At 47.1% G+C, this 25,415-nt stretch overlaps 1 protein-coding gene across 1 annotated transcript in view; it reads right to left on the bottom strand.

Moving 5' to 3' along the window:
* The window catches only part of LOC144502292 (tricarboxylate transport protein B, mitochondrial-like), a 68,128-nt gene extending 43,533 nt beyond the window's left edge, over positions 1–24,595 (bottom strand). Inside the window, exon 1 of the mRNA XM_078226105.1 lies at positions 24,292–24,595. Within this exon, the coding sequence (XP_078082231.1) occupies positions 24,292–24,394 (103 nt within the window). The 5' untranslated portion in view covers positions 24,395–24,595. The remainder of the gene's footprint in view (positions 1–24,291) is intronic.
* Between the last annotated feature and the right edge of the window lie 820 nt (positions 24,596–25,415).

The raw sequence follows: 25,415 nt of genomic DNA, 5'->3' as shown, positions 1-25,415 counted from the left end.
TCATCCAGGTACTTTTTAAAGGATGTGAGGCAACCCGCCTCCACCACCCTCCCAGACCCTCACCACTCTCTGGGTAAAAAATATTTTCCTCACATCCCCCCTGAAACTCCTGCCCCTCACCCTGAACCTACGTCCCTTTGTGACTGACCCTTCAACTAAGGGGAACAGCTGCCCCTTATCCACTCTGTCCATGCCCCTCATAATCTTGTACACCTCAATCAGGTCGCCCCTCAGTCTTCTCTGCTCCAATGAAAACAACCCAAGCCTACCCAACCTCTCTTCATAACTTAAATCATGTCATTGAGGTCACAGGAAGATGACGTCCGGAACTCGAGCTGTGACCAGATAATCAGTTACCTGTGATGCTGAATTTGAAATAAATATCAGTCTGGAGACTTCAGTCGAAGAAATAAAACAAGGATTTGCATTTGGAATTCATAGAATCCCTACAGTGCAGACGGAGGCCATTCGGCCCATCGAGTCTGCACCGACCACACAATCCCACCCAGACCCTATCCCCATAACCTCACACATTCGCCTTGTTAATCCCCCTGACACTAAGGTAAATTTAGCATGGCCAATCAACCTAACCCACACATCTTTGCAGAATGGGGGGAAACCAGAGCACCTGGAGGAAACCCACGCAGACATGTGGAGAATGTGCAAACTCCGCACAGTCACCCAAGCCGGGAATCGAACCTGGGTCCCTGGCACTGTGAGGCAGCAGTGCTAACCACTGTGCCGCCCATTTAGATGAAGTTCATTCAGTGAAAAGTGAAAATAGACCAAGAGGAAGCCCAAGTTCAGCTTGATTAGTCAGAGAGAATTGCATTTGTGTAGCACCTTTCACAACCCAGATACCCCAAAGCAATTCACAGCCCATGAGGCACCTTTTGAGGTGCAGCTGCTGTTTTACAATGTCGGAAATGTGGCGGGAAAGTTATGCACAGCAAGATCCCACAAATAACAATCCAGTAAGCCGCCAGATAAGCTGCTTCAGCGATGTTGGGGGAGGGTTAAACATTACCCAGCAAACCAGGGAAAACTGTCCCGCTCTTCACTGTGTCAGGGGATCAGTTACGTCCACCTGAGAAAGCAGGCGAGGCACCTCGGACAGTGCAGCACTTCCCCAGTGCAGCGCCGAAAGGCTCAGCTTGAACTATAAGCTCAAGTACCTGAAGTGAGACTTGAAGCCACATTCTCCTGACTCAGGGGCAAGAGGGCAGATAAAACAACATGAAAACTAGTCACTCTCCTTGTCTGCCGACTGGTGTGTTTCTGAATCTAGGGAGTCACCGCCAGTGTCACAGCCAAACACCTTCAGTTTTTTAATATCCGTTCATGGAAAGTGGGCTTCACTGCCTGGTCCAGCATTTACTGCCCATCCCTAGTTGCCCTCGAGAAGGTGGTGTTAGCCACTCCTTGAACCCCTGCAGTCCATGAGGTGTAGGTTCACCCACGGTGCTGTTAGGGGAGGAGTTCCAGGAATTTGGCCCAGCGACAATGAAGGAATGGTGATCCCTTTCCAAGTGGATTTCAAAATGGCGCCACAGCGAGGTGACTTCTTGCGAGCTGTGCCCAGTATACCCTTCAATTCTTTTACTCTCGTTCTATGCTTTTCAGATTCTACTTTCTTATAAACTCTGCCCTGCTGCCATCAGAACTTTGAATGGACCTACCTTATATTAAGTTGATTTTTCTCTACACCCCAGCTATGACTGTAACATTGCATTCTGCACTCTCTCCTTTCCTTCTCTATGAACGGTGTGATTTGTCTGTATAGCGCGCAAGAAGTGGCACTGTGGTTAGCGCCGCTGCCTCACAGCGCCAGTGACCCAAGCCGGGAATCGAACCCAGGTCCCTGGCGCTGTGAGGCAGCAGTGCTGACCACTGTGCCACAGTGCCGTCCCTGAACGTTATTCATGGCTCACTTGCCTCTGAATTTTCCATGCAGGTTTGTTGAGAAATTCTGGAGACGAAGCTGCAACCTCCACCCCTCGGGTCACCTCCTGTCTTCTAATGGACAGTACTGAACAGAATCGTATCCATTAGCTGCAGTCTGACGGCCCTCGTTGTTGATTAAGTGGTGATGCAAAAAGCTCTTAATGCACAGAAGCTTGTTTATGTAATCAGGTATATGGAAGACCCACTGACATTAGAGATATTAAAGGCCTATCTTAGCTCGCGGGCGTGAGTCACTGCCTACACACGTCAAGGATTTGAACAGTTCTAAAAGAAAGACGTGCATTTATACGGACAATAAATACTGACCAGCCACTGACTCCCACATCCCATTAAATTCACTTTTTAAAAATTTATATATAGAGCTATTCACAAACAACCAGACATCTCAAAGTGCTTCATAACGAACGAGGTGCTTCAGAGCTGGGCAATAGAAAATGTGGCAAACATTTGCACACAGCAAGATCCCACAAACAGCACTGTGATAACGATCAGAGAACCTGTTTCTGTGAGTTTGATTGATGCACAGACATTAAGTTTATTTATTAGTGTCGCAAGCAGGCTTACATTAACACTGCAAATGATTTTTTTTTTTTACACAAAGGGTGGTGGGTGCCTGGAACTCGTTGCCGGGGGAGATAGTGGAAGCAGATACGATAGTGACTTTTAAGGGGCATCTGGACAAATACACGAATAGGATGGGAATGGAGGGATATGATCACTGGAAGGGTAGGGGGTTTTAGCTCAGATGGGCAGCATGGTCGGTGCAGGCTTGGAGGGCCGAAGGGCCTGTTCCTATGCTGTAATTTTCTTTGTTCTTTGTACTGTGAAAATCCCCTAGTTGCCACGCTCCGGCGCCTGTTCCACTACACCAAGGGGCAATTTAGCATGGCCAATGCACCCAAACCAGCATGTCTTTTGGACTGTAGGAGGAAACCAGAGCACCCAGAGGAAACCCACGCAGACACGGGGAGAAAGTGCAGACTCCAGACAGACAGTGACCCAAGCCAGGAATCGAACCAGGGTCCTTGGCGCTGTGAGGCAGCAGTGCCAACCACTGTGCCCCCACTAGCCAGGACACTGGGATTAACCCCTCTTCTTCAAATCAATGCCATGGGATATTTTAATCCGTCCGAGCAGACAGAGGGGGCCTGGGCTTAAAGTCTCATCTGAAAGATGGCTCCAGCAACAGTGCAGTGCTCCCTCTGTGCTGCACTGGAGTGTCAGCTTGACCCGGGAGCGTAACTTGTGCCAGGACCTTCGGATTCAGAGATGAGCATGCTTACAAACTGGCCTTGTTAAGCAAGCTACCAGTTCAGCTCCTTTAGGGTGAGCAGATAATGTATCCTGGATTTGGAAAGAACACACACACACCTCAAAAACTGGGGTAAACAGGCAAGATGTGTTAATGCGGAAGATTGCATACGATGTAAGCGAATGACGAAGCAGATTCGAGAGGCCGAATGGCCTCCACCTGTTCCTGTTTATGATTTGATTTATTATTGTCACATGTACTGGGATACAGTGAAAAGCATTATTTCTTGCGCGCGATACAGACAAAGCATACCATTCATAGAGTACAAAGGGGAGAAACAAAGGAGGGAATGCAGAATATAGTGTTGCAGTTACTGATAGGGTGTGGAGAAAGATCAACTTAATGTGAGAGAGGTAGGTCCATTCAAAGGTCTGGTGGGAGCAGGGAAGAAGCTGTTCTTGAGTCGATTGGTGCGTGATCTCAGACTTTTGTATCTTTTTTCCAATGGAAGAAGGTGGAAAAGAGAATGTCCAGGGTGCGTCGGGTCCTTAGTTATGCTGGCTGCTTTTCCGAGGCAGCGGGAAGTGTAGACAGAGTCAATGGATGGGAGGCTGGTTTGAGTGATGGATTGGGCTACATTCACAACCTTTTGTAGTTTCTTGTGGTCTTGGGCAGAGCAGGAGCCATACCAAGCTGTTAAAATAGGTTGAGCTATCCCCTGTCAAATCCTACAGGCGAGAGAAGAGTGGCATGGTGGCACAGTGGTTAGCACTACTGCCTCACAGCGCCAGGGACCCAGGTTCAATTCCCAGCTTGGGTCAGTGTGTGTGTGGAGTTTGCACATTCTCCCCGCGTCTGCGTGGGTTTCCTCCGGGTGCTCTGGTTTCCTCCCACAGTCTGAAAGACATGCTGGTTTGGTGCATTGGCTATGCTAAATTCTCCCTCAGTGTACCCGAACAGGCGCCGGAGTGTGGCGACTAGGGGAATTTCACAGATAAATGCATGGGGTTATGGGGATAGGCCTGGGCGGGATTATGGTCGGTGCAGACTCGAGGGGCCGAATGGCCTCCTTCTGCACTGTAGGATTCTATGATTCTACAAACAGGCTGCCACTGGGAGGAGAGTCGGGTGAATGCTTCGAGGTCAGAGCTTTGGAGTGTTCACTCATTGTCAGGCAGGACGTGTACATTCCATCTTGTATTTAGGAAAATAAAAATAATTCACAGGATTTGCTTTTTGCTGGCAAAGTCCAGCAATTATTATCCATCCCGAGTCACCGAAGGTCAGAGAGAATTGCCTACTTAAAAGATCTCCAGTTCAAGAACTGGAACAATAGGCTTTACAAAAAGTGTTCAAATCAAAAAATGTTGGTCTGGCAGCATCAGTAGTGAGGAACAGAGTTAACGTTTCTGGTCTGCAAACTGCTACCGTTTTTTATGGGATGTGGGCATCGCTGGCTGGGCCGGCATTTATTGCCCATCCTTCATTGCCTCTTGCTGTGGCTCTGGAGTCACACAGGGGCCAGATCAGGTAAGGACGGCAGACTTCCTTCCTTAAAGGACATTAGTGAACCAGATGGGTTACTATGACAATCCACAACGGTTAGACTTTTAATTCCAGATTTTTATTGAATTTAAATTTCAGTATCTGCCAGGGTGGGATTTGAACCCGGGTCCCCAGAGTGTTACCCTGGGGTCTGCACAGAGTATACAGTGACAATACCACTGCGCCACCGCCTCCTCCATTCTGCTGATGGGTCACCAACTGAAGTGTTTAACTCTTGTTTTTCTCTCTCCACAGACGCTGCCAGACCTACGGAGAATCCCCGGCCTTCCCTGTTTCTCAGGCGGATTTCCAGCTACTGCATTATTTTGGCACGGTGGCACAGTGGTTAGCACTGCTGCCTCACAGCGCCAAGGATCCGGGTTCGATTCCCAGCTTGGGACACTGTCTGCGCAGAGTCCGCACGTTCTCCCCGTGTCTGCGTGGGTTTCTTCCGGGTGCTCTGGTTTCCTCCCACAGTCCGAAAGACGTGTTGGTTGGGTGCATTGGCCATGCTAAATTCTCCCTCAGAAGCCGGAGTGTGGCGACTAGGGGATTTTCACGATAACTTCATTGCAGTGTTAATGTCAGCCTACTTGGGACGCTAATAAATAAATTAAAATTATTTTGCTTTTGCAAAATCTTTGCCACCAGAATCAATGAAGCACGGGGAAAAGGCGGAGGCAAGCTCGATATGGTAACTGACAGAGTCTCCAGTGAAGTCACATCACCAGTCTAGCCCTGTGCATATCAGAGACCAGTGCAGGCAGGAGGGAGATTCAGGCGTTATATTGCAATGATGGGCGGAGATGATCGGAATTCCTTACCCTCCCATAATCACCCGCATTCTCAGAAATGCGGAAAATAATAAGTGACCAAGCTGATGAAGAAACCAGAAATGCCGGTTTGGTGGAGTTATTAACCTGACATCTACTCTTTCAACTTGTTTCGCTACCTACTGCAGGAAGGTGGCTTACTTCCTGGAATCCACTGATTCACCACTCTCTGGCTGAAGAAATTTCTCCTCACCTCAGTGAGGATTTTACCCCTTATCCTCAAACTATGACCCCTAAGTTCTGGACTCCCCCACCATCGGGAACATTCTTTCTGAATCGACCCTGTCTTTAACCCAGTCAAATGTTCCAAAGGCACAACCTACAAACAGCAAAGATATTTGAATGTGTAGCCACATGACATGAGGCCAGTTGGCGGCCAGTTGGCTAAAAACCTGGCTGAAGTGGTAGGTTTTAAGGTGATTCTTCAAGGTGGAGAGAGGTGGAGAGGGATTAAAGGAGGCAGTTGCAGAGTTTAGGGTCCAGGCAGCTGAAAGCACAGACACCAACGATGGAGAAAAATAAACAAAATCAGGGTGCACAAGAGGCCAGAACGGTTGGATCGCTGTTGTCTCAGATGGTTGGAGGTGATCGCAGAGATAGTAAAGGCCATGGAGGGATTTGAACAAATAGAATCTTACAATACAGAAGGAGGCCATTCCGCCCACCACACATGTGGAAGCTTCTTCAAGGAACTGCCCAATTTAACCCCATAACCCAGCCTTTCTCACCATAACCTCGCACTTGAACAGGACTAATTTACATGTCAGATAACCTTTTGGAAGTCCCTTTGGCATCGGGTTCCTCCAAGGCACAGCAGAACAGTGGTTAGCACTGCTGCCTCACAGCGCCAGGGATCCGGATTCAATTCCGGCCTCGGGTCACTGTCTGTGTGGAGTTTGCACGTTCTCCCCGTGTCTGCGTGGGTTTCCTCCGGGTGCTCCGGTTTCCTCCCACACTCCAAAGATGTGCGGGTTAGGTTGATTGGCCATGCTAAATTGATCCTTTAGTGTTGGTGGATTAGCAGGGTAAATATGTCCGTTTACGGGAATAGGGCCTGGGTGGGATTGTGATCGGTGCAGGCTTGATGGGCCGAATGGCCTCCTTCTGCACTATGGGGATTCGATGATTCTAGCTTCTCCAATTCCGTCACCCAAGTCTCTCATCCCCAGTGGCACCCAGGTAAACCTCCTCTGCACCATCTCCAAGGTCTTGACATCTTTCCTAACACTTGCAGCCCAGATTTGTACACAATCCTCCAGCTTCGGCCTAACTAGTGATTTGCAAAGGTTTAGCACAAGTTCCTCATTTTTGCTTTCGATTCCTCAATTCACAAAGCCAAATATCCAACAGGCTATCTTAACTTCCTTATCAATTTGCCTGGGCACCTTGAATGATTTGTGCACCCTCCTCCTCAAAGACTCTCTTTAAAGTCTCCTCTTTGTCAAATGTTGCAACATCTGTAACTTGCAACTAACTTCCTTGACCAGGCTTGGCAACGACACTGGCTCTGAGCTACCTCAGGAGGCTGGATGGAAACACAAGCCTGTTGTTTATATAATCGTACTTTCAGTGATGCCAGCTGCAAAAGAGAGATCCCAGTGACAAAGTTGATTTGATTTGTCACATGTATTAGTATACAGTGAAAAGTATTGTTTCTTGCGCGCTATACAAAGCATACCGTTCATAGAAAAGGGAAGGAGAGGATGCAGAATGTAGCGTTACAGTCATAGCCAGGGTGTAGAGAAAGATCAACTTAATGCGAGGTAGGTCCATTCAAAAGTCTGACAGCAGCGGGGAAGAAGTTGTTCTTGAGTCGGTTGGTATGTGGTCTCAGACTTTTGTATCTTTTTTCCAACAGAGGAAAGGTGGAAGAGAGAATGTCCGGGTTGCATGGGTTCCTCAATTATGCTGGTTGCTTTTCCGAGGCAGCGGGATGTATAGACACAGTCAATGGATGGGAGACACTGCTACATTCACGACTTTTTGTAGTTTTTTGCAGTCTTCGGCAGAGCAGGAGCCATACCAAGCTGTGATACAACCAGAAAGAATGCTTTCTACGGCGCATCTGTAAAAGTTGGTGGGAGTCGTAGCGGACATGCCAAGTTTCCTTAGCCTCCTGAGAAAGTAGAGGCTTTGGTGGGGTTTCTCAACTATAGTGTCAGCGTGGGAGGACCAGGACAGGTTGTTGATGATCTGGAAACTTAGAAATGTGGAGATGCCAGCGTTGGACTGGGGTAAACACAGTAAGAAGTCTAACAACACCAGGTTGAAGTCCAACAGGTTTATTTGGTAGCAAAAGCCACTAGCCATCAAAAGCCACAAAAGCCATCAAAAGCTACCAAATAAACCTGTTGGACTTTAACCTGGTGTTGTTAGACTTCTTACTGCACTTAGAAACTTGCCAGGCTTTGCTGGTCGTCACCTTCAGGTTTTACTCCAGCCACAGGGTTACATGAAGAACATGACTGCGGTCAAAAAAAGACACTCTCAATTTACACTGCCATTCACATGTGTTGCGTTATTCAACATGATACCAGTTGAACAACTGTGCACCTAACTTAAAGAAATATTTTCCAGTCAAGGGCATATATCCATCACTGTCTCGCTCCAGGACTCCTTTCTGGAATGTTGGAATACTTTCTCTCTCCCACCCACATCACGGAGCTATAAGAATCCTACTCTAGTGAGGAATTTCCCACACAACACGTGAAACTCCTAGTTTCAATCATCTCACTTGGAGAGTCGCCACTATCCGAGGACAACTAAATTTATTTTGAGTCCACGGCACAGAAACAGGCCATTCACCCAGTTTAGTTTTTTAAAAATTAAATTCACTCACTCACACAGGGCGTGGGTATCATTGGCAAGGACAGTATTGACTGCCCTTCCCCAACTGCCCTTGAGGGGGTGGTAGTGAGCACCTTTGACAACCAAGTGGCTCACCAGGCCATTTCACTGGATAGCCAAAGGTCAACCACATTGCTGTGGGTCTGGAGTCACATATAGGACAGACCGGGTAAAGATGGCAGATTTCCTTCCCCAAAATGAACTGGGTGAGTTTTTAAATGACAAGTTGAGAGTTTCACGATCACCATTACAGATGCTAGCTCGGTGGCACAGTGGTCAGCACTGCTGCCTCACAACATCAGGGACCCGGGTTCAATTCCAGCCCCGGGTCACTGTCTGTGTGGAGGTTGCACATTCTCCCCGTGCCTGTATGGGTTTCCTCCCACAATCCAAAGACGTGCAGGTTAGGTTGATTGGCCATGCTAAATTGACCCTAGTGTCAGGGGGATTAGCAGGGTAAACATGTGGAGTTACGGGAATAGGGCCTGGGTGGGATTGCGGTCAGTGCAGACTTGATGGGCCAAATGGCCTCCTTCTGCACTGTAGGGATTCTATGACTCTTATTTAATTACCTGAATATAAATTCCCCAGACACCAATGGGGAGATTTGAACTGGAGTTCTTGCAGAATTAGTCCTGGCACCTAGATGATGAATTCTGTAACATTACCATTAAGTTGACGCCATCATCATGGATGCCTGGTCTATGCCCCGTACAAATCTCCCTAACCCCTCTATCTTGTTTTCTTTTATTCATTCGTGGGACACGGGCGTCGCTGGCTGGCCAGCATTTATTGCCCATCCCTAGTTGCCCGAGGGCAGCTGAGAGTCAACCACATTGATGTGATTCTGGAATCACATGTAGGCCAGACCAGGTAAGGATGGCAGATTTCCTTCCCTAAAGGACATTAGTGAACCCCAGATGGATTTTTCCAACAATCGATTCATAGTCATCAGTAGATTCTTAATTCCAGATATTTTTATTGCGTTTAAATTCCACCAGCTGCCGAGGCGGGATTCGAACCCAGGTCCCCAGAATATTAGCTGAGTTTCTGGATTAATAGTCCAGTGATAATACCACTAGACCATCGCCTCCTCTATCATGTCATTTTGGATCAATGGGACTACAGAACTGAGAGCTCGAATAAACTGATCTGCATTCACAAGCACCTTTCTCTTGCTGTCTCCCCCATATCCATACCTGCTGTTGTTAATCGGTCAAAGGAGGAAATGGGAACAGGACAAGTCACAGCAAGGATACACGGAACACCAGGTCTAGCCAAAGAGAAGCCATCTTGTTCAAGAGCTCAAGCTTAAAACTACCTTTCCTGTACTCGAGTGTACAAAGGGAAAAAATAGTCTGTCTCCCTTGACAGCAGAACTTGGACAACATCCATAAAATAATGAAGGGCATAGATCAGATAGATAGTCAACATCCTTTCCCAAAGGTAGGGGAGTCTAAAGCTAGAGGGCATAGGTTTAAGGTGAGAGGGGAGAGATACAAAAGGTCCAGAGGGGCAATTTTTTCCACACAGAGGGTAGTGAGTGTCTGGAACAAGCTGCCAGAGGTAGTAGTAGAGGCGGGTATAATTTTGTCTCTTAAAAAGCATTTAGACAGTTACATGGGTAAGATGGGTATAGATTTGATTTGAGTTGATTTGTCACATGTATTAACATGCAGTGAAAAGTATTGTTTCTTGCACGCTATACAGACAAAGCATACTGTTCAAAGAGAAGGAAACGAGAGAGTGTAGAATATAGTGTTACAGTCATAGCTAGGGTGTAGAGAAAGATCAACTTCATGCAAGGTAGGTCCATTCAAAAGCCTGACAGCAGCAGGGAAGAAGCTGTTCTCAAGTCGGTTGGTACGTGACCTCAGACTTTTGTATCTTTTTCCCGAAGGAAGAAGGTGGAAGAGAGAATGTCCAAGGTGCGTGGGGTCCTCAATTATGTTGGCAGCAGGAAGTGTAGACAGAATCAATGGATAGGAGGCTGGTTGCGTGATGGATTGGGCTACATTCATGACCTTTTGTAGTTCCTTGCGGTCTTGGGCAGAGCAGGAGCCATACCAAGCTGTGATACAGCCAGAAAGAATGCTTTCTATGGTGCATCTGGAAAAGTTGGAGAGAGACATAGCTGACATGCCAAATTTCCTTAGTCTTCTGAGAAAGTAGAGGCGTTGGTAGGCTTTCTTAACTATAGTGTCAGCATGGGGGAAACCAGGACAGGTTGTTGGTGATTTGGACACCTAAAAACCTGAAGCTCGCGACCCTTTCTACTCTGTCCCTGTTGATGTAGACAGGGGCATGTTCTCCTTTACGCTTCCTGAAGTCAACGACAATCTCCTTCGTTTTGTTGACATTGAGGGAGAGATTATTGTTGCTGCACCAGTTCACCAGATTCTCTATCTCATTCCTGTTCTCTGTCTCACCATCGTCTGAGATCCGACTCACAGCTGTGGTGTCATCAGCAAACTTGAAAGTCGAATTGGAGGGGAATTTAGCCACACAGTCATAGGTGTATAAGGAGTATAGTAAGGGACTGAGAACACAGCCTTGTGGGGCACCGGGGTTGAGGATGATCGTGGAGGTGGTGTTGTTGCTTATCCTTATTGATTGCGGTCTAGAGGGATATGGTGGCCAAATGCAGGCAATTGGGACTAGCTTTAAAACAAATGGGTGGCATGGACAAGTTGGGCCGGAGGGCCTGTTTCCATGCTGTGATTCTATGAGAGACACATATTGTGGTCAAGGCAGGAACTCATGACATTCGAAGGACTCAGACTGATGATTTGTTGAGGGAGATTGAGGAATTAGGTACAAATTAAAAAGCTGAACCTCAAAAATGTAATCATCTCTATTACACAAGCCACACGCAAACTGGCAGAGAGAGACAAACAGCTTTGAGGTTTAAATGAATGGCTGAAAGGATGGTGTGACAGCCAGCCAGGGGTATCAGTACTGAGAGAGTGTTTTACTGGGACCAACTCCATTTAGCTCAGGCTGGGATCAATGACCTATTAAGTTGACCTATTGAGATAGGACAGTAGATGAGGCTTTAGACTACACGGAGGAGGGAGGGGGAAAAGTAAGTGCAAGTTTACAAGTCTAAAGAGAAAAGTCAAAGGTTGTGTGGGACAATGGAGCAGATTGTGTCAGGAAGAGACAGAGATTATTAACAGCGTTACAGGATTACCAAGGCTCCATCAGGAAAAAATAGTCAAGATAAAATTAAAAGCGTTACATCTGAATGCATGAAACATTTGCCAATATGTGGCACATAAAGATAAATAGGTTTGATCTATTTGTCATTAATAAGACATGGCTGCAGAGGTCCAAGGTTGAGGACTAAGCATTCCAAGGTGCATGATTTTTAGAAAAGATAACCAACATGATGGGCGGCACAGTGGTTAGCACAGCTACCTCACAGCGCCAGGGACCCGGGTACAATTCCAGTCTGTGAGGAGTTTGCACTTTCTCCCCGTGGGTTTCCTCTGGGTGCTCCGGTTTCCTCCCACACTCCAAAGATGTGCAGGTTAGATGGATTGGCCATGCTAAATTGCCCCCTTAGTGTCCCAAGATATGTAGGTTAAGGATTAGCGGGGGGGGTTACGGGGATAGGGTGTGTGTGGGATGCTGCATCGGAGAGTCGGTGCAGCCTCAATGGGCTGCATGGTCTACTTCTGCACTGGAGACATTCTATAATTAGGATGAGATAAAAGCCACCAAGAGAAAGGATCTTAGTCTAAAACATGAAGATGTAGATCGGTTTGTATGCAGCTAAGAAATAACACTGGTAGAAGTCCATTAGAACTTGGAGGTTGTAACTAGCAGAATAAAAGGGGACCCCAGTAGATGCAGGGTATTTGGATTTTCAGAAGGCATCCACTAAGATGTCACACAAGGAATTGTGACAGTAGATTAGGGCGAATGGACTGGAATAGGATGAGGATGGGTTAGTGGACAGAAAACAGAGTAGGAATAAAGAGGTCATTTGTGGGAAGGTCTAAAGAATCGATGCCTGGACCTCAGTCATCTGCATCCTATCAATGGTTTCGATGAAGGGGCAGAATGTGAGATATATCCAAGCTGGCTGATGATATAAAAAGTTAGGTGGAAAAGTGAGCTGTGAGGAGGATACAAAGGGGCAGTAAAACAGACATAGACTACTTGAGTGGACAGCAAGAGGAAAGGACAGCTTCTTCCCTGCTGTTGTCAGACTTTTGAATGGACCTACCTTGCATTAAGTTGATCTTTCTCTACACCCTAGCTATGACAGTAACACTACATTCTGCGCACTCTCGTTTCCTTCTCTATGAACGGTATGTTTTGTCTGTATAGCGTGCAAGAAACAATAGTTTTGACTGCATGTTAATACATGTGGCAATAATAAATCAAATCAACTTCTTTACACTGGGAGGAAAATGGAAAAGCAGATTTTAAAAAAGGCAAGAGACTAGTAAATGCTGATATGCAAATAAATTTAGGTATCCTTGAATCAAAGTTAACATACCGCTGCAACAATTAGGAAGGCAAATCGCTTGGTAGCCTTTATTGCAAAGGGGGTAGAGTCTTTGAGTATGGTTATCTTGCTGCAATTATATAAGGCTTTGACAAGACAGCACCTGGAACACTGTTTACGGTTTTGATCTCCTTATCTAAGGAAAGGCCAGCCAAGTATGGGGTTTGAGGGTTCACGAGATTGGTTCCTGGTTGTCCTCGAAGGAGAAGTTATGTAGAATGGGCTGATATTGTTTGAAGTTTAGAAGAATGAAAGGTGATCTCATTGAAATGTTTCAAATTCTCAGCAGGTTTTACAGGCGGAGAGACTGGTTCCCCCCTGGGTATTGAACCGATAACCAAGTCTCAGCCATTCAGGACGGGAATGGGAAATATCTCCACGATGAATCATTAGAAGTCTGTACACCATCGAGCTGTGGGTGCTCAATCAATTATTATGTTTGAGACTGAGTGCGATCATTTTTTGGACGATAAGTGACGTGGGGAGAGGATGGGAAAGTTGGGCTGAGCTAAACGATCAGCCATGATCACATTAAATGGCAGATCAGGTTCAAGGGGCCGAATGGCCTCCTCCTCCTAGTTATGCTCTTATTCAAGCATTTCACAGACATCCCCATAGCACATATTTCACAGCAAGATCAAACATTTACACACTGGACAAACGACATTGGACATGCGCTGATGTTACACCCGCCCTGTATGGCCCATAGCACATCTGCTATTCCAGCAACAGCAACCAAAGCATGCAGATTACAAAGTGGATCTAACCCCGTAATGTCATTTCCCATGATTATCATTTGCTGTATCATTTACGGTGCTCAAGACACTTAACGATGCACCTCTGCTGTAACTTGCACCAAATCCCGTTCACACACCGCCCCCGGTGTTTGCTGGCAACACCGCAATTTTCGAATTTGCATTCTGGCTTTAAAACCCCATTTTCTAATCGCCACCAACATCTTGTCACTCCTTTAAGTCTGGGCTCTTCAACACCCAACCCCAACCCCCATTTCAGTCACCCCACCACTGGTAACTTCAGCTGCACTGGCTCTGAGCTCTGGAATTCCCTCCCTAATTTGGCACAGTGGTTAGCACTGCTGCCTCGCAGCGGCAAGGACCTGGGTTCGATTCCTGGCCTGGATCGCTGTCTGTGTGGAGACTGTATGTTCTCTCCATGTCTGCGTGGGTTTCCTCCGGGTGCTCCAGTTTCCTCCCACAGTCCAAAAGACGTGCTGGTTAGGTGCACTGACCATGCTAAATTGCCCCTCGGTGTAGCCAAACAGGCACTGAAGTGTGGTGACTAGGGGATTTTTACAGTAACTTCATTGTTAATGTAAGCCTACTTGAGACACTAACAAATAAACTTCAAACTCTCGACCTCGCCTCCGAGACGTTGCTTAAATCCTGCCTCTTGGATCGAGCTTTGGGCCAATACCACCTCTGGCTCTCAATGCCAATTTTTTGTCTGATTAATGTTCCTGAGATGAACAACATTATTGTTCTTGATGTGAAGCAGTTCTCTATAAATGCAGGAATCCCTCGCCTACATTCTTTTCATTGGCAAGGCAGCAGTGAAGCCAAATGGCTGGGAAAAGCAGAAACACACCTCTTGTTAATATTAAATTGCACAGGAATTGTAGTAAGGGATTATCCTTCCCCGAAAATCTGTAACATCCGGCAACTCTGAAACTGGCACTCTGACAAGATAGGCTATACACACACTTGCTCTGGGACCAATGTTTCATTAGTTACATCAATATAATACAAAGATGTGCAGGTTAGGTGGATTGGCCATGTTAAATTATCCTTTAGTGTCCCAAGATGGATAGGTTAGGGGGAATTATCGGAGTAAATATGTGGGGTTATGGGGACAGGGCCTTGGTGGGATGCTCTGTCGCAGCATCAGTGCAGACCTCCTCCACGATCATCCTCAACACCAGTGCTCCACAGGGCTGTGTTCTCAACCCCTTACTACTCCTTACACACCCATGACTACGTGGCCAATTCCCCTCCAACTCGATTTTCAAGTTTGCTGATGACACCACCGTAGTGGGTCAGATCTCAAACAATGACGAGACAGAGTACAGTAATGAGATAGAGAATCTGGTGAACTGTTGCAGTGACAATAATCTCGCCCTCAATGTCAACGAAGGAGATAGTCATCGACTTCAGGAAACGTAGTGGAGGACATACTCTCACGCACCCTGGACATTCTCTCTTCTACCTTCTTCTGTCAGGAAAAAGATACAAAAGTCTGAAGACACGTACCAACCGACACAAGAACAGCTTCTTCCCTGCTGCCATCAGACTTTTGAATGGACTTACCTTGCATTAAGTTGATCTTTCTCTACACCCTAGCTATGACTGTAACACTACATTCTGCACTCTCGCCTTTCCTCCTCTATGTATGTTATGTTTTGTCTTGTCTGTAAAGCGTGCGAGAAACAACTTTTCACGGTATCCTAATACATGTGACAATAATAAATCAAATCAAAATCAAAAGACTCGATGGGCCGAATGGCCTCCTCCTGCACTGTAAAGATTCTATAAATCTGTAATCCAGGCCAAGTGGCCCCTAAATATTGTGGGGGGGAAGCAGAGAAAGGATTTTAAACATAGTAGAATTACAACTGTTATTCCTCAGCAAACTGCACTAAAACAAAATTAACTTGACCATCTCATTGTTTGTGGAAAGATCTATATGCAGGAAACAATACTTTTCACTATATCCCAATAGATGTGACAATAATAAATCAAATAAGATTGGTTTCTAAAGAAAGCACTAAGATCATGTAAAATTTATCTAGAATGATGTTTAGGTGGTACCTGGAGTCCTTTGTGGAGTCCTGCTCTCCATACAGAACAAATAATATAGAGTCACGGGGAAAGAGAAATGTAGAAAACATTTTCAAGCAAGATCAAGCAAGGTAGCACAGGAGGGTCTAGGAGGATAGAAGTCCAATGTGCAGGAGGAGAAACTGTTTCCACTTTTTGGGTGACTCCTGAACAAGGGACAGAGATACAAAATAGACACCAACTAGACCAAGGAAACATCAGCAAGTGTAATCGCGGACCTCCTGGCTCTTCTTCATAGGGCGGCACGGTGGCACAGTGGTTAGCACTGCTCCCTCACAGTACCAGGGACTCAGGTTCAATTCCCGGCTTGGGTCACTGTCTATGCGGAGTCTGCACGTTCTCCCCGTGTCTGCGTGCGTTTCCTCCGGGTGCTCTCGTTTCCTCCCACAGTCCCAAAGACGTGCTGGTTAGGGTGCATTGGCCGTGCTAAATTCTCCCTCAGGTGTACCCGAACAGGCGCTGGAGTGTGGCGACTAGGGGATCTTCACAATAACTTCATTGCAGTGTTCATGTAAGTCCACTGGTGACACTAATAAAAAACTTTAAACAGTGCCACACTGTTTGTTCATTCCGCACAGACAAAATAGCTCTCGGTTTTACGTCTCATCCAAAAGATGGCACTTCCGACAGTGCAGCACTCCTGAATCGGACAGTCAGCCACCATCATGCACTCAAATCACTAGAACGTGACTCGAACTGTCTGCCTACTGACTCGGAAATGAGAGAGTGCTACCAACTCAGCCAAGAACGACAGCCAAAATCAAGTCATAAAAACGTGGCAAGTAAATACAAATATTCACACCAATGCAGGTTGAAGGCTTTTCATTACACCCTAACCCTTACTCAGTAAATTGTACTGTCATCTGTGCTTGTTACTGGGTATAGGAGAAATATTCCCGTTCTGCTTTCCTGGAGGTATTAACCATGGCCCATCTCCTTTAGTTCGAAGGTTGAAGGTTCAATTCTCACTCCAAACATTTGAGCTCATTCTCCGGTGCAGTGCTGAGGGAGTGCTGGACTGTTGAAACCCTTCACAGCTAGTGACATGCTTTTGAAGTAACGTAGGAAAGATATCAGGCAATGGGTGATTAGCAAACTCCCATAAATAATAATAATAAGGTAAATGATCAGATAATCTAGTTTAATGATATTGTTAAACTCTGAACACAAGGCAAAGTCTCTGGAAGATTTTGAGCTCCCGGTTCCTCTTTTGTCCTCCGCCAGCTCGGTCTGGCCTCTGCTCTTCATTGCTAATCTTAAATCAACTGACAGTTCAAATGTTTGGCCTCTTTACTCCATCCTTTGGTCTAGGCTACATCACTGGATTTCAATATTTTCGGACCTTTGCATAGCATGGATAGAATCTACAGTGCAGGAGGCCGCCATTTGGCCCATCGAGCCTGCACCAACAACAATCCCACCCAGGGTCCCTAACCCGCATTTACAGTCCTAATCCCCTGACACTAAGGGGCAATTTAGCATGGCCAATCAACCCACACATCTTTGGACTGTGGGAGGAAACCGGAGCACCCGGAGGAAAACCCACGCAGACACGGGGAGAACGTGCAGACTCCGCACAGACAGTGACCCGAGAGCGGAATTGAACCCGGGTCCCTGGTACTGAGGGGCAGCGATGCTAACCATTGTACCACCGTGCCGCCCATGGTGGATAGGGCGGAAACATCACAAGTTAGCATCTGCATCCTTGGGCTGGAATCAGTTGGGAATCCTGGTCCCGATCATGGGATATTGACTTTGATTGCTTCTTTTCCAAATCACAGAATTGTTACAGTACAGGAGGAGGCCATTTAGCCCATCGTGACTGTGCCAGCTTTCCAAAGTGCCACTTTCCTGCCCTCTCCCCATAGCCCTACTTATTTTCTCCTTTTTAGGTAATCTAATTACCTCTCCCCCCTCCCCACGCAATGCCTCGGTTGAACCTGCCTCCAGCATGCACTCAGGCAGCACACTCTGGATTCTAGCCACTCGCTGTGTGAAATCATCTCGCTGTAACCTCTATTGCCAATTACCTCAAACCTGTGCCCTCCGGTTCTCAATCCTTCGTATCCAACGCCGGCATCTCCACATCATCTCAATCCTTCCCCAGTTTCTCCCCGTCTACTCTGGCCATATCCTGCATCATTTTGAAAAACTTTATCAAATCTCCTCATAGAATCCCTACAGTCCAGAAGGAGGCCATTCCGCCCATTGAGCCCGCACCGACAACAATCCCACCCAGACCCTATCGCCGTAACAAATGGATAAAAGCAAATTACTGCGGATGATGGAATCTGAAACTAAAAGACAAATTGCTGGAAAATCTCAGCAGGTCTGGCAGCGTCTGTAAGGAGAGAAAAGAGCTGACGTTTCGAGTCCAGACGACCCTTTGTCAAAGGTCATCCCTGTAACCCCACGCATTTACCCGACTGCTCCCCCTGGCACGAAGGGGCAATTTAGCATGGCCAACCCACCTAACCCGCACATCGTTGGAGCGTGGGAGGAAACCGGAGCACCCAGAGGAAACCCACGCAGACATGGGGAGAATGTGTGGAGTCTGCACACAGTTGCCCAAGGTCAGAATTGAACCCGGGTCCCTGGCACTGAGAGGCACCAATGCTAACCACTGTGCCACCCACAATATCTTAAGTTACTTGTTCGTTTGATATCTTCTTTTCCCATTGGGAAATAGCGAGCAAGTGTTAGAAGGCTGATTGAACCAAGAGGTCCTAAAATCTCAGGCATAGAGACAGGGGCATTACCTCCCGATCTACAAGACCTCCACAACTAAACCAGTTCCAGGACTGATTTTCTGACAACATGTGGCATTCCGATCACATCAGGGGACACTAATCCAAAACTTTAACAAGGAATAATTTAGAGGTTGAGTGTGTGTGGGAATTCTAGAGCTTATGGCTGAGGTAGTGTGGTCACCACTGGTGGAGTGATGTGCAAAGATCTTGGGTAGCCTGGTGACAGTGGTTAGCACTGCTGTCTCACGGCACCAGGGACCCAGGTTCAATTTCAGCCTTGGGTCACAGTCTGTGCGGAGTCTGCATGTTCTCCCCGTGTCTGCGTGGGTCTCCTCTGGTTTCCTCCCACAATCTAATGTGCAGGTTAGGTGGATTGGCCGTGATAAATGTACAGGGTGATGGGACAGGACGGGCCTGGGCAGGATGCTCTTTTGGAGAGTCAGTGCAGGCTCAATGCGCCGGATGGCTTCTTTCTGCACCGTAGGGATTCTATGGTTGGAGGGCAGGAGGACATTACATAAACAGGGAGCAGGAGAACTGCTGTCCAAAGACGCATTGGTTAAGAGAGAGATAAGCGGAATTTTTTACCACTCAGGAGGGTCGCGAGTCTTTGAAAAGGCAGTGGAGGCAAAGTTAAGGCAGATCGATTCTTGATAAGTGAGGGGGTGCAAGATTACCGGAGATAGGTGAGAATGTGCAGTAAGGTCCCAAATAGAACAGCCCAGTCCATCACGCAAACCCGCCTCCCATCCATGGACCCTGTCTACACTTTCCGTTGCCTCGGAAAAGCAGCCAGCATACACACCCCGGACATTCTCTCTTCCACCTTCTTCCATTGGGAAAAAGACAAGAGTCTGAGGTCACGTACCAACCGACTCAAGAACAGCTTCTTCCCTGCTGCCATCAGACTTTTGAATGGACTTACCTCACATAAGTTAATCTTTCTCTACACCATAGCAAACTATAACACTACATTCTGCACTCTCTCGTTTCCTTCTCTATGAACGGTTTGACAAAGGGTCATCTGGACTCGAAACGTCAGCCATTTTCTCTCCTTACAGGTGCTGCCAGACCTGCTGAGATTTTCCAGCATTTTCTCCTTTGGTTTCAGATTCCAGCATCCGCAGTAATTTGCTTTTATGATTTGTCTGTATACGGTGCAAGAAACAATACTTTACATGTGACAATAATAAATCAAATCAAACCCATGATCTCATTGAATGGTGGAGCAGGCCTGATGGGCCGAGTGGCCTACTCCTGCTCCTAATTCATATGTCTATTGGGTGCAGGAGCAGAGAAGGGAGCCCTGCACAAGTCAGCACTGCAGGGAAGAGGGGGGAAAGTAAAGGCATTGGGGATGAGGAAAGGGCGAGTATAACAGAAAATAGGAACTGGAGGAGGCCATTTAGCCCTTCGAGCCTGCTCCAGCATTCATTACGATCATGGCTGATCATCCAACTCAATAGCCTAATCCTGCTTTCTCCCCATAACCTTTGATCCCATTCGCCCCAAGTGCTATATCCAATCACCTCTTGAATACATTCAATGTTTTGGCATCAACTACTTCCTGTGGTAATGAATTCCACAGGCTCACCACTCTTTGGGTGAAGAAATGTCTCCTCATCCCCGTCCTAAATGGTCTACCCTGAATCCTCAGACTGTGACCCCTGGTTCTGGATTCCCCCACCATCGGGAACATCCTCCTTGCATCTACCCTGTCTCGTCCTGTTAGAATCTTATAAGTCTCTAAAAAGAACAATACAGCACAGAAACAGGCCCTTCGGCCCTCTAAGCCTGCACCGATCATGTGTTCCTAACTAGACCATCCGTTTGTATCCCTCTATTCCCAGTCTGTTCATGTGGCTATCTAGATAAGTCTTAAATGATCCTAGCGTGTCTGCCTCAACCACCTTGCTTGGTAGTGCATTCCGGGCCCCCACCAGCCTCTGTGTAAAATACGTCCCCCGCATATCAGTATTGAACCTTGCCCCCCTTACCTTGAACTTGTGACCCCTTGTGTTTGTCATTTCCGACCTGGGAAAAATCATCCAACTGTTCACCCTATCTATGCCCTTCGTAATTTTATATACTTCTATTAGGTCGTCCCTCAACCTCCGTCTCTCCAGGGAGAACAACTCCAGTTTACTCAATCTCACCCCATAGCTAATACCCTCCATACCAGGCAACATCCTGGTAAACCTTTTCTGCATTCTCTCCAAAGCCTCCACGTCCTTCTGGTAGTGTGGCGACCAGAACTGGAAGCAGTATTCCAAATGTGGCCTAACCAACGTTCTATACAACTGCAACATCATATGCCAACTTTTATATTCTATGCCCCGTCCAATAAAGGCAAGCATGCCATATGCCTTCTTCACCACCTTTTCCACCTGTGTTGCCACCTTTAAGGATCTGTGGACTTGTACACCCAGATCACTCTGTGCGTCTATACTCCTGATGGTTCTGCCATTTATTGTATAGCTCCCCCTGCATTAGATCTACCAAAATGCATCACTTCGCATTTATCTGGATTAAATTCCATCTGCCATTTCTCCGCCCAATTTTCCAGCCTATCTATATCCTGCTGTATTCTCTGACAATGTTCATCACTATCCGCAACTCCAGCAATCTTTGTGTCGTCCGCAAACATATTAATCAGACCAGCTACATCTTCTTCCAAATCATTTATATATATCACAAACAGCAGAGGTCCCAGTACAGAGCCCTGCGGAACACCACTAGTCACCGACCTCCAATCAGAAAAGGACCCCTCCATTGCTACCCTGTCTTCTGTGGCCGAGCCAGTTCTGTACCCATCTAGCTAGTTCACCTTTGATCCCGTGAGATTTAACCTTTTGCACCAGCCTGCCATGAGGGACCTTGTCAAATGCTTTACTAACATCCATGTAGACGACATCCACAGCCCTTCCCTCGTCAATCATTTTTGTCACCTCCTCAAAAAACTCAACCAAATTTGTGAGGCATGACTTCCCTCATACAAAACCATGTTGTCTATCGCTAATGAGACTATTCAGTTCTAAATGTGTATAGATCCTATCTCTAAGAATCTTCTCCAACAATTTCCCTACCACGGACGTCAAGCTCACTGGCCTATAATTACCCGGGTTATCCTTGCTACCCTTCTTAAATAACGGGACCACATTTGCTATCCTCCAATCCTCTGGGTCCTCACCTGTGTCCAATGAAGAAACAAAGATTTCTGTTAGAGGCCCAGCAATTTCATCTCCTGTCTCTCTCATTAATCTAGGACAGATGCCATCTGGCCCTGGGGATTTGTCTACCTTAATGCTTCCTAAAACACCTAACACTTCCTCCCTTGTAATTGCAATTCGTTTTAACGGGTCTACACATCCCTCTGAGACACTACCAATCAACATGTCCCTCTCCTTTGTGAATACTGATGCAAAGTATTCATTTAGGATCTCAACTACTTCCTTGGGTTCTAAGCACAATTCCCCTCCTTTGTCCCCGAGAGGTCCGACTCTTTCTCTGACAACCCTCTTGTTCCTGACGTATGCATAAAATGCCTTGGGATTCTCCTTAATCCTGTCTGCCAAGGACATTTCGTAACCCCTTATTGCCCTTCTAACTCCCTGTTTGAGTTCTTTTCTACTTTCTTTGTAGTCCTCCAGTGCTTCATCTGTTTTTAGCTGCCTGGGCCTTATGTATGCCTCTTTTTTCTTTTTGATTAGACCCACAATTTCTCTGGTTATCCATAGCTCTCGAATCCTACCTTTCCTGTCCTTTTTTACAGGCACATGCCTGTCCTGCACTCCTATCAACTGCTCCTTAAAAGGCTCCCACATGCCAGATGTGGATTTACCCTCGAACAGCCTCTCCCAATCAACAGCCACCAAATCCTGCCTAATCCGGCTGTAGTTAGCCTTCCCCCAATTCAGCACCTTACCCATAGGACAACACTCATCCTTTTCCATGACTATCCGAAAGTTTACAGAATTGTGGTCACTGTTCGCCACATGTTCCCCCACTGAAACTTTGATGACCTGACCGGGCTCATTCCCCAGTACCAGATCTAGTATAGCCCCCTCTGTAGTTGGACTATCAACATATTGTTCCAAAGAACCTTCCTGGACACATTTTACAAATTCCTCCCCGTCCGGACCCCCCAGCCCCAAGGGATTTCCAGTCTATGAGGGAAATTAAAGTCTCCCACTACAACAACCCTATTTTTTCCACACCTGTCCAGAATCTCCTTACATATCTGTTCCGCAACTTCCCGTGGGCTGTTGGGAGGCCTGTAGTATACCCCCAGCATAGTGACTGCGCCCTTCCTGTTTCTGAGCTCTACCCACAGTGTCTCGTTACATGATCCTTCCAAATTGTCCACCCTCTGTACCGCTGTAATATGCTCCCTAACCAATATTGCTACTCCCCCACCTCTTCTAGCCCCTCCTCTGTCTCGCCTAAAGCACTTATACCCCGGAATATTCAGCTGCCAGTCCTGTCCTTTTAACCAAGTCTCTGTCACTGCAACCACATCCAAGTTCCGCGCATGCATTAAGGCTCTAAGTTCATCTGTCTTGCCTGTTCCGCTCCTTGCATTGAAGCAGATGCACTCCAGACCTCCAGGCCCACTGAGTTCATCCTCCCCCAGATTGCTCTTCCTCTTAGGTAGCCTTGTCTTGGCCCCATGCTCGTCCCCAGTCTCTACGCTTGCTGACCTATTGTTCTGATCCCCACCCCCCTGCCACATTAGTTTAAACCCACCCGAACCACACTAGCAAAACTCCCAGCCAGGATATTGGTGCCCCTCCAGTTCAGGTGTAACCCGTCCTTCTTGTACAGGTCCCATCCTCCCTGGAAGACTTCCCAGTGATCCACGAATCTGAAACCCTCCCTCCTGCACCAGTTCTTTAGCCACGTGTTCAGCTGCACAAACTCCCTGTTCCTAGCCTCACTTGCACGTGGTACGGGGAGTAATCCAGAGATTGCTACCCTAGAGGTTTTAGCCTTCTACCTAACTCCCTAAATTGCTCTTGCAGGACCTCCCTGCTCTTTCTGCCTACGTCATTTGTACCAATGTGGACAATGAGGTCTGCCTGATTACCCTCCCCTTTTAGGATGCTTTCTACCTGCTCAGAGACATCCAGGACCCTGTCACCAGGGAGGCAGACTACCATCCTGGAGTCTCGTTCGCACCCACAGAACCGCCTGTGTGTGCCCCTAACTATCGAGTCCCCTACTACTATTGCTAAAACAGAGGAATAAAGTTTCTTAGAGATACAAAGGTTCCCCCACTCGCTCGAGGCAATGACAAGTGCCAACTACCAACAAGAAACAAAATTGTTGTAGCCCTGACAACACCAGTTAAGTTGAATTGGCAAAGTCAAACAATGCCTTTATCACAAATGCCACCTACATATGGGCTAAAGATTCACAAATATTTGAACACAATATAAATTCATGTTTTTCAAAAGAACATCCAGGTTTTTAAATTTAATTTCACTGATTTGTCACAGACACAGAGATAGCAGGACAGCCTCAGAGCGTGTGCTTTTGTAACTGGGATGTGCTATCTCCACAGAGACTAGCACCCAGCCCAGTCACAGCAATGTTTAAGCACACTGACTGTTATCTCCCTTTCACACACACAGTCCACAACAACACGCCTTTCACAGGGACAGGGTATATGGTGATTATTAAACATTGTGTTATATTCTCCTCTCCCCTTCCCAGTGTTACTCACCCGCCAGGATGGCTTTGCCAGGATGGGTGAGCTTGGCTTTGGGAGCCGGAGCGGCTGCTGCGGCCAGGCAGCGGGCTGTGCGGAGCGGACTGTGTTCAGACATCACTCGCTGCTGGTACAGAGAGACAGAGAGAGAGCCCGACAGGGGCCGGGGACTAGGGTGTTGCCCCTCCCAGCTGAGCAGTCCGGCTGCTGACCTTGCTGTGGGACAGCGGGCAGGGCTGGGGGAAGAGGGGTTCTGCGCTCCGACTCTCTGCCTGTTTCCTGCTCCCTCTCTCTCTGGGACTAAGGAGAGGGTGTGTGTCTCGGATCCTCTCCATGCACAGGGCGGAGACATTAACGCCTCATCTGGCGTCACATCCTCAGCATCTGGCACATTGCCCAGAACCCAGTCCCTACAATACACACAGAACCCAGTCCCTACAAAACACACAGAACCCAGTCCCTACAATACACACAGAACCCAGTCCCTACAAAACACACAGAACCCAGTCCCTACAAAACACACACAGAACCCAGTCCCTACAATACACACAGAACCCAGTCCCTACAAAACACACAGAACCCAGTCCCTACAATACACACAGAACCCAGTCCCTACAAAACACACAGAACCCAGTCCCTACAAAACACACACAGAACCCAGTCCCTACAATACACACAGAACCCAGTCCCTACAATACACACAGAACCCAGTCCCTACAAAACACACAGAACCCAGTCCCTACAAAATACACACAGAACCCAGTCCCTACAATACACACAGAACCCAGTCCCTACAAAACACACAGAACCCAGTCCCTACAAAACACACACAGAACCCAGTCCCTACAAAACACACAGAACCCAGTCCCTACAAAACACACAGAACCCAGTCCCTACAAAACACACAGAACCCAGTCCCTACAAAACACACAGAACCCAGTCCCTACAAAACACACAGAACCCAGTCCCTACAAAACACACACAGAACCCAGTCCCTACAATACAAAATATACATACACACACACAGCCCAGTCCCTACAATTTATATACAGCCATGATTGTGTGGTGAACCATAGTTGGTTACCACTATGAGTACTGAACCATAGATGGTCAGCACTATGGCGTTTGTAGATATGTTA

The sequence above is a fragment of the Mustelus asterias genome, chromosome 13, assembly GCF_964213995.1.
Source record: "Mustelus asterias chromosome 13, sMusAst1.hap1.1, whole genome shotgun sequence".
Classification (NCBI taxonomy): domain Eukaryota; kingdom Metazoa; phylum Chordata; class Chondrichthyes; order Carcharhiniformes; family Triakidae; genus Mustelus; species Mustelus asterias.
The sequence above is the reverse complement of the archived record's forward strand: the minus strand, read 5'-3'. Positions and strand labels throughout refer to the sequence as shown.